At 38.2% G+C, this 14,820-nt stretch overlaps 1 protein-coding gene across 2 annotated transcripts; it reads right to left on the reverse strand.

Moving 5' to 3' along the window:
* Positions 1-109: 109 nt before the first annotated feature.
* Positions 110-14,582, reverse strand: si:ch211-112c15.8 (tumor necrosis factor receptor superfamily member 1A). Of its 2 annotated transcripts, none has more exons than XM_062542133.1 (10): positions 14,344-14,582; positions 13,719-13,764; positions 10,506-10,601; positions 9,051-9,194; positions 8,809-8,878; positions 5,095-5,141; positions 4,800-4,997; positions 3,228-3,259; positions 2,266-2,419; positions 110-905 (listed from the first exon to the last, which is right to left on the reverse strand). In XM_062542133.1, the coding sequence occupies exons 1-10, from the start codon at positions 14,383-14,385 to the stop codon at positions 595-597; spliced, it is 1,140 nt and encodes a 379-aa protein (XP_062398117.1). In that variant the 5' UTR covers positions 14,386-14,582; the 3' UTR covers positions 110-594. The 2 variants fall into 2 exon arrangements, with proteins under 2 accessions (XP_062398117.1, XP_062398116.1); XM_062542132.1 differs by having other exon boundaries at positions 4,800-5,000.
* Between the last annotated feature and the right edge of the window lie 238 nt (positions 14,583-14,820).

A 14,820-nucleotide genomic window follows, 5' to 3' on the forward strand; every position in this document is an offset into this window, starting at 1 on the left:
CACCCTTTGCAAATAGGGGCAGCGTAGAGGACACCCCATATTGGCACCCTTTCAAATGGAAGGGCACACATAGACCATTTTAAGGCATACTTATACTTTATCTGTTCAAAATAATTTATTGAAAAACACTAAAATCTTAGTTACAATAGAAGAGATTGGAGGAGGCAACCTCCTACCAGGCTGGTAGGCTGAACTAGTAGTTTGGGCACACTATAGCAGGACCAAAAGGTCTAAGTTAAACTCAATTACACACATACAAGTAGGCTATATACATATAATAAAAAAAGAAAAAAGGAGCCTGAGGAAGCGCATGGCGAAACGCGTTGCTCAGAAATAAAAGTTTAAAAGTGTAGTCCAATGGTGTGTGGTGATCCTTTTTTCTTTTTTATTAATCGTAAACCTGCAAGTCACCAGCACCCAACGACCCAACTTAATTGGTTGTGCAAGGGGATTTTGGATTTTTAAAATATATACATATATAAAGCTCATAATGTGCTTGAAATAATTATACAATATGTATTACATGTTTGAGAACATCACAAAATATCCAGACATTATCACAAACCGTAAGTCTGTACATTAATTTCTCATAGCCTATTGTAGTTGTCCAGTTGGCTTTGTGGTGGTGTATAAAATCCTCTGTAGTTTGTCCTGTAATTTGTCTGCACAGCCTGAAAGGTCCATGGAGTGTAAAGTAGAGTAGAGACTCTCCAGATTCCCATTGCTTGCCTGACTCCACAGACGTAACATTTGATACTGGCGCTCCAGATAGGAGGCTCCCGTCTCCATCTCCACACGTTCAATCTCCTCGTCGGGAACCGCGAGCAAGCGAAGGAACTCTTTCCAACGTCGCACAGGCACTTCCCTGATGATGGTGTAAAGTACCTGAGCCTCATAGTTAGGGCCTACAGAGGTAAAGAGAGAGAATTTTCTTAGGATAAATGCACAGCTAATAAACCTCACTTCTAAAATGGTATTGTGTTGTGTATATACAGATATAGCAAATCCTCAAATTAATTGTCCGCTTAACTTAAAAATTAGAAATAGATAGGCCTACATATTTCACAATACAGCAAAATTGAAAAGTTGGTGTGAGAAGAGGCATATGTGGCATGACTGAGGGGATGAGATGTGTGTCAATTGCGCAAGTCTAACGCTCAGAAGCCTGCGTGAGAGTTGGCTGCTCTCCTCAATTATAAGCTAAAATACATGAGGCCATTAAATGAAACCAACTATTTACTCCAAACACTTTACTAAATAGATGTGTAACACACTGTAAAAACACTGTACGTTATCAATTGGGCTAAACATTTGTTTTTCACCGGAAGGTGGACTAGCTGTGACCAATATGGACTGCACGTTTTGTCCACACTTTCAGGTTTTCTAGCCTACACTATCACACACGTTCACAGCAGCAACTCCCTGATATTTATCTCGTATCTTCTCACTAATGCACACCCACAATGTTGAAAAAATCTTCACTAGTGCGTAATGGTTCTGGAAGAAAACTAGTAATCTGGATAAGAATCTGCACATATTGAAAGGAAGTTAACAACCTCATAGGCGGTTATCATATTTCATCTGGCTGGCTTCTACTTTACATCCTCCATTCTCTTGGCGGATCTTAGCAGAATTAGTCAGAATTAATGCAACAGCAAGTGAGTCAATGTCACTGGAGCTGTGATCTAATAACATAATTAATAATAACATATGACGTATCTCCCCAAAAAAGTTATTTGTGTATTTTCTTTTGAAAGCTTTTAGGCCTACTTTTCCATATAGGATCTTAAGCAATTGGCATCCCTTGGCGCATTTCTCAATAAAAGAGGCGAGCATAGCGATAGGAATAAGCTTTGATTATGTCACGAAAAAAGGACCCTAACTCTCCCAAAAGTGTTCTATACAAAATATTTGATGCCGGGACAGTTCATTTTTTTGTCCCACAAGGGTTGATTTGTTGGTGATTTAGTTTTTGATGGTAAAATAAGCTTGGTAGTTGAGTGGCTGCTGTGTGGAAATCCCTTACAAAATATGAACAGCTCTCCTGCATATACTGTATCTGAAATGGTGCAAGCCAAAACATCACATCACTGTCTTCACATTTGTTTTTGTCTAACTAAGAAATGCGGTCTCGCAAAGATGATTATCCCATGAGATTTGAGTCATTGGAGGTTTCCCTACTGCATGCAGATTGCGCTTAAACCACCTTTCTTCACAAGACTGCTAAATTAAAACCATTACAGATAAAGGGAAAGTCACACATACATGGATGTTGAGTGGTCAGAAGAATGGGTGAGAAAAAGTGACTCCTGGACTCATTTTTGATGAGGCTTTGGGTGTATGTGTCCTTTTGGGTCTCCTCTGAAGGCTGCATGAGGGATTCAAAGACGGGTGCACATGGTGCTGGTACCTTCACCTCCTTTGAAAGGTTTGAAAAGAACCATTTAAATGGATTAAAAAGATGAAGAAGGCACCTTAATAAGCAAAGCAATTCTAGTCAAGTCTAAATTACACTAAAAGATTTTATTAGGAGCAACATACTTAAAGACTTTCAGAATATAGTGTAGAGTTCAGAATGTACATCCCTTGAAGGCAAGGCCGCACATGTAGTCGACATTGGAGGGGGCCTACAGAACACTGATCAAATGCTACAGGAAATGAAGGACTGAATTTCTTCGAAATAATGCATAATCTAGAATCTGTATCCGCTTTGTTCAGTTCATATTGCATAATTTCTTTAAAAAATTTCACATAGCCTACAGTAAGCGATGGCTAAATTCCCTGCGCTCACTGCCTCGGTCAGATATTTAAGCACTTACCATACCATTTTCCAGTTAGTAACAAGTGATTATTTTTGCACAACAGTGAGCAACACTACTGCAGCAATTGTGGCAATTTGTCCTCCTAAGTATATAATGATTTTGGCTTTGTTTGAAGGACATTATCTGTCCAAATCATAATATCTAGACATTAATTTACCCTTTAGTGTTTTTCACACTGTGTTTCTCTCAGTATTCCATGTGTAAAACTAGTATTTATGGACTACCACCATCAACAGGTGACTGTCATGTAACAGCATCGACTTTTCACCACCCATCAAGCACATACATGTACTGTACAACACACTTTTTGCTAGAACCACCATTGGCAACAACATTTGTTTCAACCAGCATGCATTGAAAAGGTGTTTGAATTAAATAGCTATACCAACAATAGAGAACACTCACCTGTGGAATGGGTATCATGATTTGATCCTGATCTGTTGAGAAATAAATGTTATTTGCACACATACTCATATTTCGCTAACACTTTAAAAAAAAAATATCTACACACAATTCATAATTTATTAAGCATTTGTAAACTATTAGTAAATGGTTTGCTCATAATTTGCATACCATGCAATTGCTCATACATAATTTCTCATCAGTGTACAGACCGCTATAAATGGTCATATTAAAAGACTAGTAAAAAAGTAAATAAGCCTATATCTATCTATATCTATCTATCTATCTATCTATCTATATTTGGAAATGTAATTTTTACAACTAATTTCTAAATGTGTTGCAAGGCATAGAGAGTCTTCACAAAATATTATTAACCAACCACTTGTAACTCCTGAGTTATTCATTAATATTAAGAAGTGGTTTATAAAATATGTATCTGCAAGTAACTAATCATTAGTGCATAACTGTTAAATAATGGAAACATTACTTAATCAACAAATTATTATGCCATGATATATTAAAAAAAATGATTAATTATATATATATTTATTTATTTATAAATATTAACGCATTTTAGATATAAGATTATTTACTATTGAACAAAAAAACAAGAAATAACGTAGGCTATACAGTAAGCAATACCTGACTATGATTACATAAATATTGAATAGTGTGTAGTATCAGAAAGTGTTACACATATTTCTACTGCTCTGACTGTTCTAATTCTGAAATAAACAATGTTTCTTGACACTGTAAGCGAGTGCTTTTTATTATGTTTTATGCATCTTCTATGGTGGTAACAGATAGTGGAGTGTAGCAGTGCCGTTGAACACAACCAATGGAACGTTAGTGGTGTCAAACTATATGGACTTGCATTTTATATTGAATGGAGTAAAGAACTGCATTTAAATCCTTTGTTTACAAGAAAGATGTGTTGGCTGTACGTCTGCACTTTGGTAATAGTTCAATGAACCAATTTAAATTTAATTTCACTGTTGGTTACACACCTTGGAAATCAGAAGTGAAAGGTCTCCAATCAGACACTCACAATCTCAACTGAGATTCTGTTCTGGTGTTAACATTAAAACACATTCAAACTCCAAAATTAAAACACCAAAAGGACGTGTTAAAAAGGTTAACAAGTTTATTTTTGCCGGAGTGGGTCTTTAAGACACATTCCCGTGCACACAAGAAACTTTTTATCACCCATGTCCATTTAGTGGTTGCCTTATAGTCTTTTGGGCCTCCACTGTCAGGCTTCCCGGCTGCGCTGACTTCCAGGCACCAACCCTGACTCTTGTCTAGCCTAGTGCTTTCCTAGACAAATTGACGGTGGGGGCCCAAAAGACCATATATCTTAGTGGCTCCATAATCCCCCAGCCTCCCAAGAAGATATATTTAAAATTTAACCATATCAATGCTTTCCAGATGAAAACTGTCTGGCCTGGTGCCTGTTAGTTAAATGTATAGGCATATCAACTCATATCAATATTAATATAACTGGACTGATGCATAAACAAAATAGAAGTACAATTTCAAAATGGTAAATGTACTTGTACTGGCCTTGCAACTCACCTCCTTGATTTGCCTGTATATATATCTGTGTGGTTCTATGGGTGTCCTCATGTTGATCTGGCAAATTGTTGTTGTCTTTCTTGTAAGACCAGCAGGGTTTTCTCCCACATCGAACCAGATGTCTGATACTGATTAGCAGAAGTCCCACTATCAGTGGCACTATCAGTGCAATCACAATGACTAAAACAGGTAGTTCGGCTGCTTAAAAAAGATTAACCTTAGATTAGAGCATATCAGGTGCATTTGCATTTATCAAACAAGTAGAGCTCTGAAGATATATAAGCATCAAACTTACATGCACAAATGTCAGTGTCTTTACACTGAGGGTTGTCACAGTTTTGCCTGCAGTAAAGGAATGTTACATAATAGTGCATTAGACACCAGCAGAAACATAGCCATCAAGAGAGTTTTGATCATGAGGCAGATCACAGGCTATATAGTGGTTTATTTCTTTTGGATGGCAAAGCACTAGCTATAAGGTCTCATTCCCACTTACACTGAACCAATTTGATAGTGTAGTTAGGTTACATTAACTACCGTCGTTAATGTTCTATTTCAGTCACTGAAGTGGAAATATCTGCTCTCAGTACCTGACCTGATTTATCTTTAATTGAATAGTACGCACGTACGAGGCAATATGGTCAGAGGCCAGCTGGCCATCAATAATGACACCCAAGGCTGCGTTTAGACTGCAGATCGGATATGCTCAATTCCGATTTTGTGCTCATATCCGATTTTTTTTATTGCATGTGTACATCTACTTTCGCCAGTGACCAAAATCCGATCATGTGTGTTTACATTTGCCAGACACTTGAAATGGCCCGCATGCGCATGGGCTAAAAGTTTCTTCTAGGGGAGAACCAGCACATTCGTAACACTTTTTTATTTTCTCAGTTCAAACTAGCTTTACACAAAGACGATAGACTTGAGAGCAGTGAAACTTGACCAGAACAGAGTCATACATCTCTACTCCATGAAAGTTGAAACAGAATGTAACAAATATGTTGCAGTTTGTTAATAACTTAACTTAACAGTGACATGTACAGTGACACACGGCCATAAAAAAGTGCGGTAGGCTACAGTTGTAACAGTATAGCGTCATGGTTGTAACAGTGCTAAAATCGTGAATCTTATAACATATTTTAACACAAAACACTGCTGGCTTAAACAAAGAACATCTGTTTTCATATATAATCAACAAAAAAAGGTCCAAATGTATGACTGTTAAAGCTAGTTGTATGAGTGATTAGCCATTGCAAACCATATATTATGCTAGCTCACAATAACCTTTAAATAGGCTTATTTTGGTCATATCGACTTGATAAAACCTGTTAATATAGTTGATGAACTGCTTATTTCTTACATATCTGAAGCAATTGGTCCAATACTGATATTTGAAGTTGCTGTGTTAACTTTCATTGGGTGTGATCGCGGCACATAAAAATAATCCATAACTCGCAATCATAATTGCTCGCACATGCGCGATAAAATCAGTTAATTTTGCTAGAGACGGGTGTTAGGCCTACAACTAACTCTTTTACTGTCTGCAACTAACCCGCACAGGTCTAGGTCATGATGTTTTTTTATTTTCATTTAATTGCATTTGCTGTGACTATAAATCAAATGGCACTCATGTTAACTTGAAACAGATCGAGGGACTGACGAAATGAATGACATGTGATTGAAGTCTACACATTCAAATTCCACGAAGCAAAGTTAAACAGAACTGCAGTTGCAGTTTTTAAAATAGGCTAATAGCCTACAAATCGTGATGCTTGAATTTGGCACGTTTTGCTTAATATCTCTGGTTGTAGGCTATTTACAGTAGACCATTCATATTTGGATGGCTATAGGCCTACGATTGTAGATAATTAGGTAGGCTACAAATGTTTTATTCTCAATACATGGTCGACGGAAACGTAGTCTATCAAAGTAACAGGCCAACTTTTAACACGCTCCGCCAGTGCGCCCACTTGGAATTGTAACCTACGTCACCAGGCGCAAAATTGTCACAGATTAATGACGTGTGGGACGCATTGCACTGGAATATCCTATTTGTCTGTTTAGACTGTAGACACATGCACACAAATCCGATCCATATCTGATTTAAAACCACATACGAAAGGGGCCTGTAGGCCTATCCGATCTGAGGAGATCGGAATTCATGTGTTTTTTTTCTGTTTACACTGTCGTGGCACAGATCGGATACGTGCCACATGAGAGCAAAAAATCGGATTTGGGTCACTTCAAACTGACAGTCTAAACGCAGCCCAAGTTTCATGCAAGAGTTCTGATGTTGATGCTGTGGTACTTTGTTTGACTGGGAAGACTAGCAGTTCTGAGAGAAGTTTAGTTGGAGGTGATGGTCCTTCATCCATATGGATATGTGAGAAACTATCCAAGATCCACGCCGAGACCATGGGGTCAGCGGGAATGACACACTGCAAAAAACTGCTTGTCTAATAAAATCTAACCAAGTGTTTTAATCTTATATCAAGATAGATAAATTGTTGGTATTGTTTTCAGTACAAAGACACTTACTTCTTTGGAAATCATTTGACCTAATTTAAGAAAAGGTTGTCTTATTTTAAGTCAATTCCTCCTGAAAACAAGTAAAATTATCTGTCCGTGCAGTAAGTAAATTTGTCGTAAAACAAGCAAAATTATCCGTCAGTGCAGTAAGTAAATTTGTCTTGATAAGACTCCTTAAAATAAGTCAAAGTCTTCTTAAATTAAGTGAAATTATCTTTTGAGAGAGCTAGGTAAGTATTTTCATACTTAAAACCAAAGATCATAGAGCGCTACTGATCTTTGCTTAAAACAATACCAAATAGATTTTTGATCTTAATAAAAGATAGTTACACTTGGTTAGATTTCATTTTTTGCAGTGCATAGAGTTGGGCGTGATCTCTGTAGCACTGGTATGAGAAATTGTGCAATTGGTGTTAGTGGCAAATAGAAGGGACCCCAGCATCGAGTCTTGGGGCATCCCCGAGGAGCAGAGACTGCTTATGTCACAACAGAGACATTTCAGTGGAGTGGCCGCCATTAAAGGAGAAATCCGGCAAGTTTTCACATAGATCTCCATTTCTCAAGATCGCCGAATGAGATTGCTGCCATGGTGGTACATGTAGTTCATGAAGTTTATGAATGCGAAGGCTTAGAAAATTCACCCGAGTAGCAATACATCAAATTGGCTTACCAACTCTCCCAGACTCCATATTAAGGAAGTCCAAGAATTCCCATTTCAATACAACAAACACAAGGACATAGCCAGAGGAGTGAACACATGGAGATTCCCCTCACCCAAAAGACAAATATAATTTCCAGGCAAATGAGTTCCTAATGTACAGTATTAGTTATACATTAGTACAATCTTACTATAACTGTACTAGTATATGTTCATAAATATGTCAATGAATGTAGTGAATTGGTGCAGTATCACCTTAAGGCCTAAACACACCAACCCGACCGGCCGACCATCGGCAGAAAAGCAGTCGGACTATCAGTCAGGCTCTCGTCTCCCCTGGTCGGTCAAAAAAAGCCACTAAATACACCGAAACGACGCCGACGGGATATAGTCCGACTGCTTTTCTGCCGCCGGTCGGCTGGTCGGGTTGGTGTGTTTAGGCCTTAAGAAGTATCAGCGTGTTCCTCCACCAAATCACAACGCAGCACTTGAATTAGATTCTAACTCGTTGTGGTATCTGTGTTTTCCCTAAAGACATGGTGATCTAAAAGTGATATATAAAGTCTGAGTGATCGTGAAACTAACTGAGAGGGGAAAATTCTCCCAGCCATCCTTAGTTGTGTGTACAACGGAAACAGCTTGTGTAACATATTTTTTATGCACATCAGTAAATTCTTCAGACTACCTGCGCAGGAAACCACAACCCAGTAACCCAAATATGTGATGTCAAAAACGTTTCTAACTAATCCCAGCCAGGAAATGTGTGTCATCCGTTTCTTTGTAGGACACAGCTACGTATGAACAACAAACAATACTTACTTTTGACAAGACTTGCACGTCACATCATCCATATACATGCCATTTTTGCATGCCTTGGGGCATTCTGGGCCTCAGAAAGGGAGAATCCATTGAAATGTTAATTATATATATAAAAACTTCTTACGTGGGAAATTAACAGATGATGCTCAATATTCACTGGTTCTTTCAATCATAAAGTCTCATCTGTGCAACATGTTTGTGTCCTGACTGAGTATACTGATGAAGCCTTCGAAGATTCTTACATTCTGAGTGATTATGACAGTTCACACAGTTCATACAAATTAGAATCCCCGACTTTTCGTGAACCTTGTTGCTGTAGTGTCCATCTTTACATCCGCAAACACGGTCTTTAGTGGGTGTGCAGTTGGTCACCTCAATTTGGTTAGCTGAAGAAATGGGTCAATGTTTAATACAGGTTAGTATTATATATTACAATAGTGTGCCATTCAATTGTCAGGACAAAACATCCAAGGACATGGTCCCAACACTGATACTAGCATAAAAATAAAAAAAAAACAGATAGATGAAACCTACATGAAAGTTATGTGGCTACTAGATAAGATATGCACAAATTACTCTAGTCCAGACACCAGCAGAAACCTGGTCCTACCATACTCTCGTACATTCATAATGTGCAGAAAGTCTGGCCACTTTCCATTGCCAAGCGTGAACTTCCATGAATGCAGATACTCTGTTGATGTTTAAAACTATTGGATCTGCCCAGAGCCACTCAGATCTGCCATAACCAATTGCTAACGTTTGGTCGTGACGTTACATGCTCAAACTAGCGCACGGCCTCAACGTCATCGTTCTCAGCTACTCCCTCTGTTCGCTGATTGGACTTGCACATTTTTGTCTTCAGAAGACCCAGACTACGTAGTGAAGTGAAATGAAAACTGAGTGGAAGTACGTAGGAAGGTGGAGCCAGGCTACAGAAACGTGGCCATCAAGAGAGTTTTGATCATCAGCTAGATTACAGGCTATAAAGCAGTTTATTTCTTTTGGATGACAAAGCACTATATGCAAAGGTCTCATTCCCACTTACACAGAACTAATTTGATAGTGCAGTTATGTTGCGACCTTAACCATGACCGTTAATGCTCTATTTCAGTCAAGTGGAAATATTTGCTGTCAGTACCTGACTTCCTCATGTTTCGTTGAGGTTGACGGCTTGGTATTCCGTAATATGCGGTTTCATTTGGGTAAGAGAGAATGATTGAGAGACAAGTAGAGCTTTGCTGTGATTGACGACTAAGTGAGAAAAGAAATGTGTTGTCTTTTTCTGATCATTTCAATTGCCTGTTTGTATGTCACACAGGCTATACGAACTGTGGGGTTTTCATAGCCTTACACATACATTTATTCAACTCTTTAAGTGACTTTGAGCACAGTAGATACAATGTTTATGTGACCTGCAACCAAGTCTCATCAGCATTAAGTAACGAATAAGGACGGACATAAGAACAGCCAAGCTTATTCCTCATTAGAAGAGGTCAGACTTTAGGAAAAGCTGGCAAAGTTGAGGGAAATGCCAATCAAGTAATCACCAGATACTACACATGAGAAAATCAGGCCTCAAACACAATTTCTGTTCAAGGCATAGTAGTGGGGAAATAATTGCGTATTGCTTGTTACATTGACATTCAATATGACCTTGATTCATATCTAGACCGTAAAACATAATGGATGTTGGTTACCGGGTGCATCACATGTAATACACGGATCACAACTCCTTTGACTCTTCACGCTGTCGCCCGGGCAATTGTCATCTAGGTGTTTCTCTAAAAAGAACCCTAGAAGAAAAAGTTTGGATATTAAGATCAGCTTTAAAGGTGCACTAAGCAATGTGGTTTCTAAGCCACATTAAAATACATTTTTGCTATATACACAGAAAGCATCACTTCACCAGCCGCTAGTTGCTTGTGCCCTGAATACACTTGAAAAAATGTGCTCTTATGTCTGACTCAGGGCTCAGTGGCGAAAAGCATATACATTTAGGGGCCCAGTCCACATTCGGGGTGGTTTTGAGCCCTATCATGATAGTCTAAAGCGTAATGCAAAGCATATAACGAGATAGGCGAGAGGCACATACGGAGCACAGCTAAAGACGAATCGTCACGAGATGTAGCAACTCCTGCAGGATAAATGATATTTTTTTATTTAGTCATTCAAACATTATTGGGGTAAGTCGGGTGCTCAGTGCAAAAAGGTTTAATCTTATATTTCTCAGTCAGTCAGGTGTGCTTTGGGTGTAACATCTTTTAAGGCGTATTTGGAGAGACGGACGTGCACATCCAAATTTTTTTTTTAAACAGGTGCCTGAAAAAATTGTGTCAAGGAGTAAAGGTGATGGTCAGCACACTGTAATGGCTCCAAAAAAATCTTTATTTGTTAGGTATAAAAGGCAACGTTTCAATCAACAGATCTTCATCAGGCAAAAAGGCTTTCTTTCTTACGCTGCAATTGGAGTGATATGAACGTTTCATGAATCACACGTGATTCCCATCGTAAGATGATTTCTGCGCTCAGATCTATGCTGGCTTCTACGCTCTGTTGATAATGAGAGCCAGTGTATCTTCAGCTGTGCTTTAGATGCGCCTTTCGCCATAGACCAGGTTTTTCTAGCCGATTAGCATTAAAACCAGTCATGTTTTTGAATGGTAGTGCATCATTCCCTCAGTTTGCCTTGAGATGGTAGAAATACGGATTTCAATGTTGGACTTCCTGCTTTCAATGATGTAAAAATCATCATTTTACATCATTGAAAGCAGGAAGTCCTACTCATGGGTTTCATTGAAATCCCTATTTCTCCCATCTCAAAGCAAACTGAGGGAATGATGCACGACCATTCAAAAACATGACTGGTTTTCTAAAGATACAAAGCTTAATGCTAATCAGTGAAGTGTCCCTTTAATGATTTTTAGAGTATGTAAGATAGCGATTTTTGGATCATGCACCAGACCACACCGTGATAAGAATAAGCTTTGCACCGCATTTCTGATTGTAAAAATAGAACCCTCAAAGTCACATTGCACTGACTACCTGTTATTATTAATGAGAAATTACTAGAATAATCCTCCCCCCTGCCTCATTCAGCCCTCTGCCTTCTGAAGCAGGAAAATTGGTATAAAAAACAACAGGTGGGTCATTCCACGTCAATTCAACCAGAGTGCACGCACTTGCGTCTCAAAAAAATCTGAAAAAAATACCATGCTTGGCTATGTTACCCAGGAGACACTCTGTAAAATGTCAATACTTTTCAAGTAACAGCCAGTTTTACGGGGGGAGGGGGGTGTCAAATTTGTTCTGCCTCTTTTTTTTTGTCAAAGTTCACAAGCTCATTGCTCAAGAACTAGAATCTGTAGGAGGCTCAAATGTTGCAGGCTGGTGCATAAATAGGAAGAGTATGCAGTAAAATCACCATGAGTAGTCTGGATGATCCTGCATGGTCATAGCAGTACCTCAAAGTTGATCAAAATGTTATTGGAGTTCTTGGCTGGGCTCTGTTTAGGCTTACAGTAGACATCTTTTTACTCAACATAGGCTCTTGATTTTTTCCCCCTTATTGAGATCAGTAACACTCTCCGAAAAAGCAATGAAGAGAAAAGAAAATCCATCAGGGACTGAACAGCAGACCTCACAAGTTTGAAAAATAATTTTGGATCTCATATTCAGAGCACCCTAACACCTTGTGGGAATATACAAAGATTGTTTTTATATTTTTTTCTTTAATCTGCATCAGCTCTTCTTTTTAAAAACACCAATTTGACTTGTCTTATGCAAATCATTCTTTTTCATTTCCCACCCTGAACAAGGGCAAAATGCACCATTGAGATGTATTGAGAGATATGTTCTGTATAGAGTAACCACTAGGTGCCACTAAAATCACTGAATCACTGAAATTGCAGTGGTGGGGAAAAAACATATTGATCTCAATGGTGGCATTTTGTCCATGTTTAGGGTGGAAAATGAAAAAGAATGATTTGCATAAGACAAGTGAAATTTGTGTTTTTAAAAAGAAGAGCTGATGCAGATTATATATTTAAAAAAAATTTAAAAAAATCTTTGTATATTCCCACAAGGTGTAAGGGTGCTCTGAATATGAGATCCAAATTTATTTTTCAAACTTGTGAGGTCTGCTGTTCAGTCCCTGATGGAATTTATTTTCTCTTCATTGCTTTTTCGGAGAGTGTTTCTACTTATCTCTATAAGAAAAAAAACCCAAGAGCCTATGTTGAGTAAAAAGAGCCCAGCCAAGAACTCCACTAAAATTTTGATCAACTTTGAGGGACTGCTATGACCAAGCAGGATCATCCAGACTACTCGTGGTGATTTTACTGCATACTATTCCTATTTATGCACCAGCCTGCAAAATTTGAGCCTTCTACAAATTCTAGTTCTTGAGCAATGAGCTTGTGAACTTTGACAAAAAAAAGAGGCAGAACAAATTTGACACCCCCCTCCCCCCGTAAAACTGGCTGTTACTTGAAAAGTATAGATCTTAGCACAAAACCATTTCACAGAGTGTCTCCTGGGTAACATAGGTGCACATGGTATTTTTTTCAGATTTATTTGAGACGCAAGTGCGTGCGCTCTGGTTGATTTGACGTGGAATGACCCAGGTAGTAATACCCGCTTGTCAACTACAAAGGACATTGAATAAAAGTGATATTTTGAGAGTGTTAAAATTACTGCCCATTTCTGAAACCTCTCTAAACTGAAGTCAAGACTCTCATTTTTAGAAAACAATTAGATTATTAGCAACAAAACATCTGCAAAAAATGATCACATACCTCTGTTGTTGTTATAAAATTAAATTCAAATGCTAAGCCTGCCATTTTGAAAAGGCTATACAAATATGAGCTAAATTAACAGTTTGGAGTTAATAAAAAAGACTTTTAAAAACTTACCACGATCACACTTCTTACATTCCAGGGCAGTAATGATGGGCAAAAGCTATGAGTAGGAAATATGTTAGGCCTAATCTTACAAAATATGTTATCTTTTCTCTTTCCTTTATTTGGTAGATACTAAAATGTACTTGGTCAATTGGACAATTTTTCAGGAATGAAATAAAACATACTCACACATAGCCTACACACTAAGACATACAACTACAAAAAGTCAGGTATTTGGCTTTCGGGTGAAACTTGTTGGCCTTTGTTTCAATACATCGTTTAAAGTGAGTAAATCACCATTGCATGCTTCTACTTAAATGTCCCACTATAGCTAGAACTTTTTACACCTTCCATAAATTACATCCGAAAGCCAGATATCCCTAACTTTTTGTGAGTATATTCCATTAAAGACAACGTGTTATTTTTGACTGGATGAAACTACAACATTGTTTCAATTTTCTCAAAAGCCACTGATCTCCTAATCACAACAATTCACCACATTGTGTGAAGTGGTGATAAAGTCTTTTCATGCTGCTTACAACATGTGTTGGGAGTCGGACAAGCAATTGTTTATGAAATGCAAATACCTACAATTAATTATCCTGTCATCACCAATAGAAAAAAAAACTTTACCTACCTTGAATATGAACAAAATCCAGATGTTAATAATCAGGTGCATCGTAGTATGCCTACAGCCTACAATCCAGGTCAAATTAGGTTAGAGGAATGTGAAAAGTAAGCAGTCATACAAATACATTCATATATAAAATGGATCACCAAACACAAAAGACTTCATTGCATTCAGTCCTGGATAACGCATTTAACCTTCTTCTGCTACCCTAGGCAATCTATGCGCAGTGTTCTACTAAAAAGACAGGCCCAAGCTATCATGATGGAATGTTTGACAGGTGAATAGAGAGAGAGAGCGAGAGAGATAGAGAGGGGGGGACACGTCAGAGAAAACCTCATGGGTCCGCTCACTGGTCGTCATCGTCGATGATTACACATGCGGAAGTATTAAATATTCCGTCTAACGCCATCCTGTAAATGAAAGATGTCCGTATGTCAATCTGATTATTGTTTAAAACGAAACTTGAATAGCACACACCCAGTA

Source organism: Sardina pilchardus, chromosome 7, assembly GCF_963854185.1.
Source record: "Sardina pilchardus chromosome 7, fSarPil1.1, whole genome shotgun sequence".
Taxonomy (NCBI): Eukaryota; Metazoa; Chordata; class Actinopteri; order Clupeiformes; family Clupeidae; genus Sardina; species Sardina pilchardus.

Excerpts from the sequence above, each read along its gene's own strand:
- si:ch211-112c15.8 (XM_062542132.1), bottom strand. The coding sequence starts at position 14,385 with ATGCACCTGATTATTAACATCTGGATTTTGTTCATATTCAAG. Across the intron at positions 8,879-9,050 it reads CTGTCATAATCACTCAGAAT|GCCCAGAATGCCCCAAGGCA; the intron begins GTAAGAATCTTC and ends TCCCTTTCTGAG. Across the intron at positions 906-2,265 it reads TCTGACCACTCAACATCCAT|GCCCTAACTATGAGGCTCAG; the intron begins GTATGTGTGACT and ends TTACCTCTGTAG.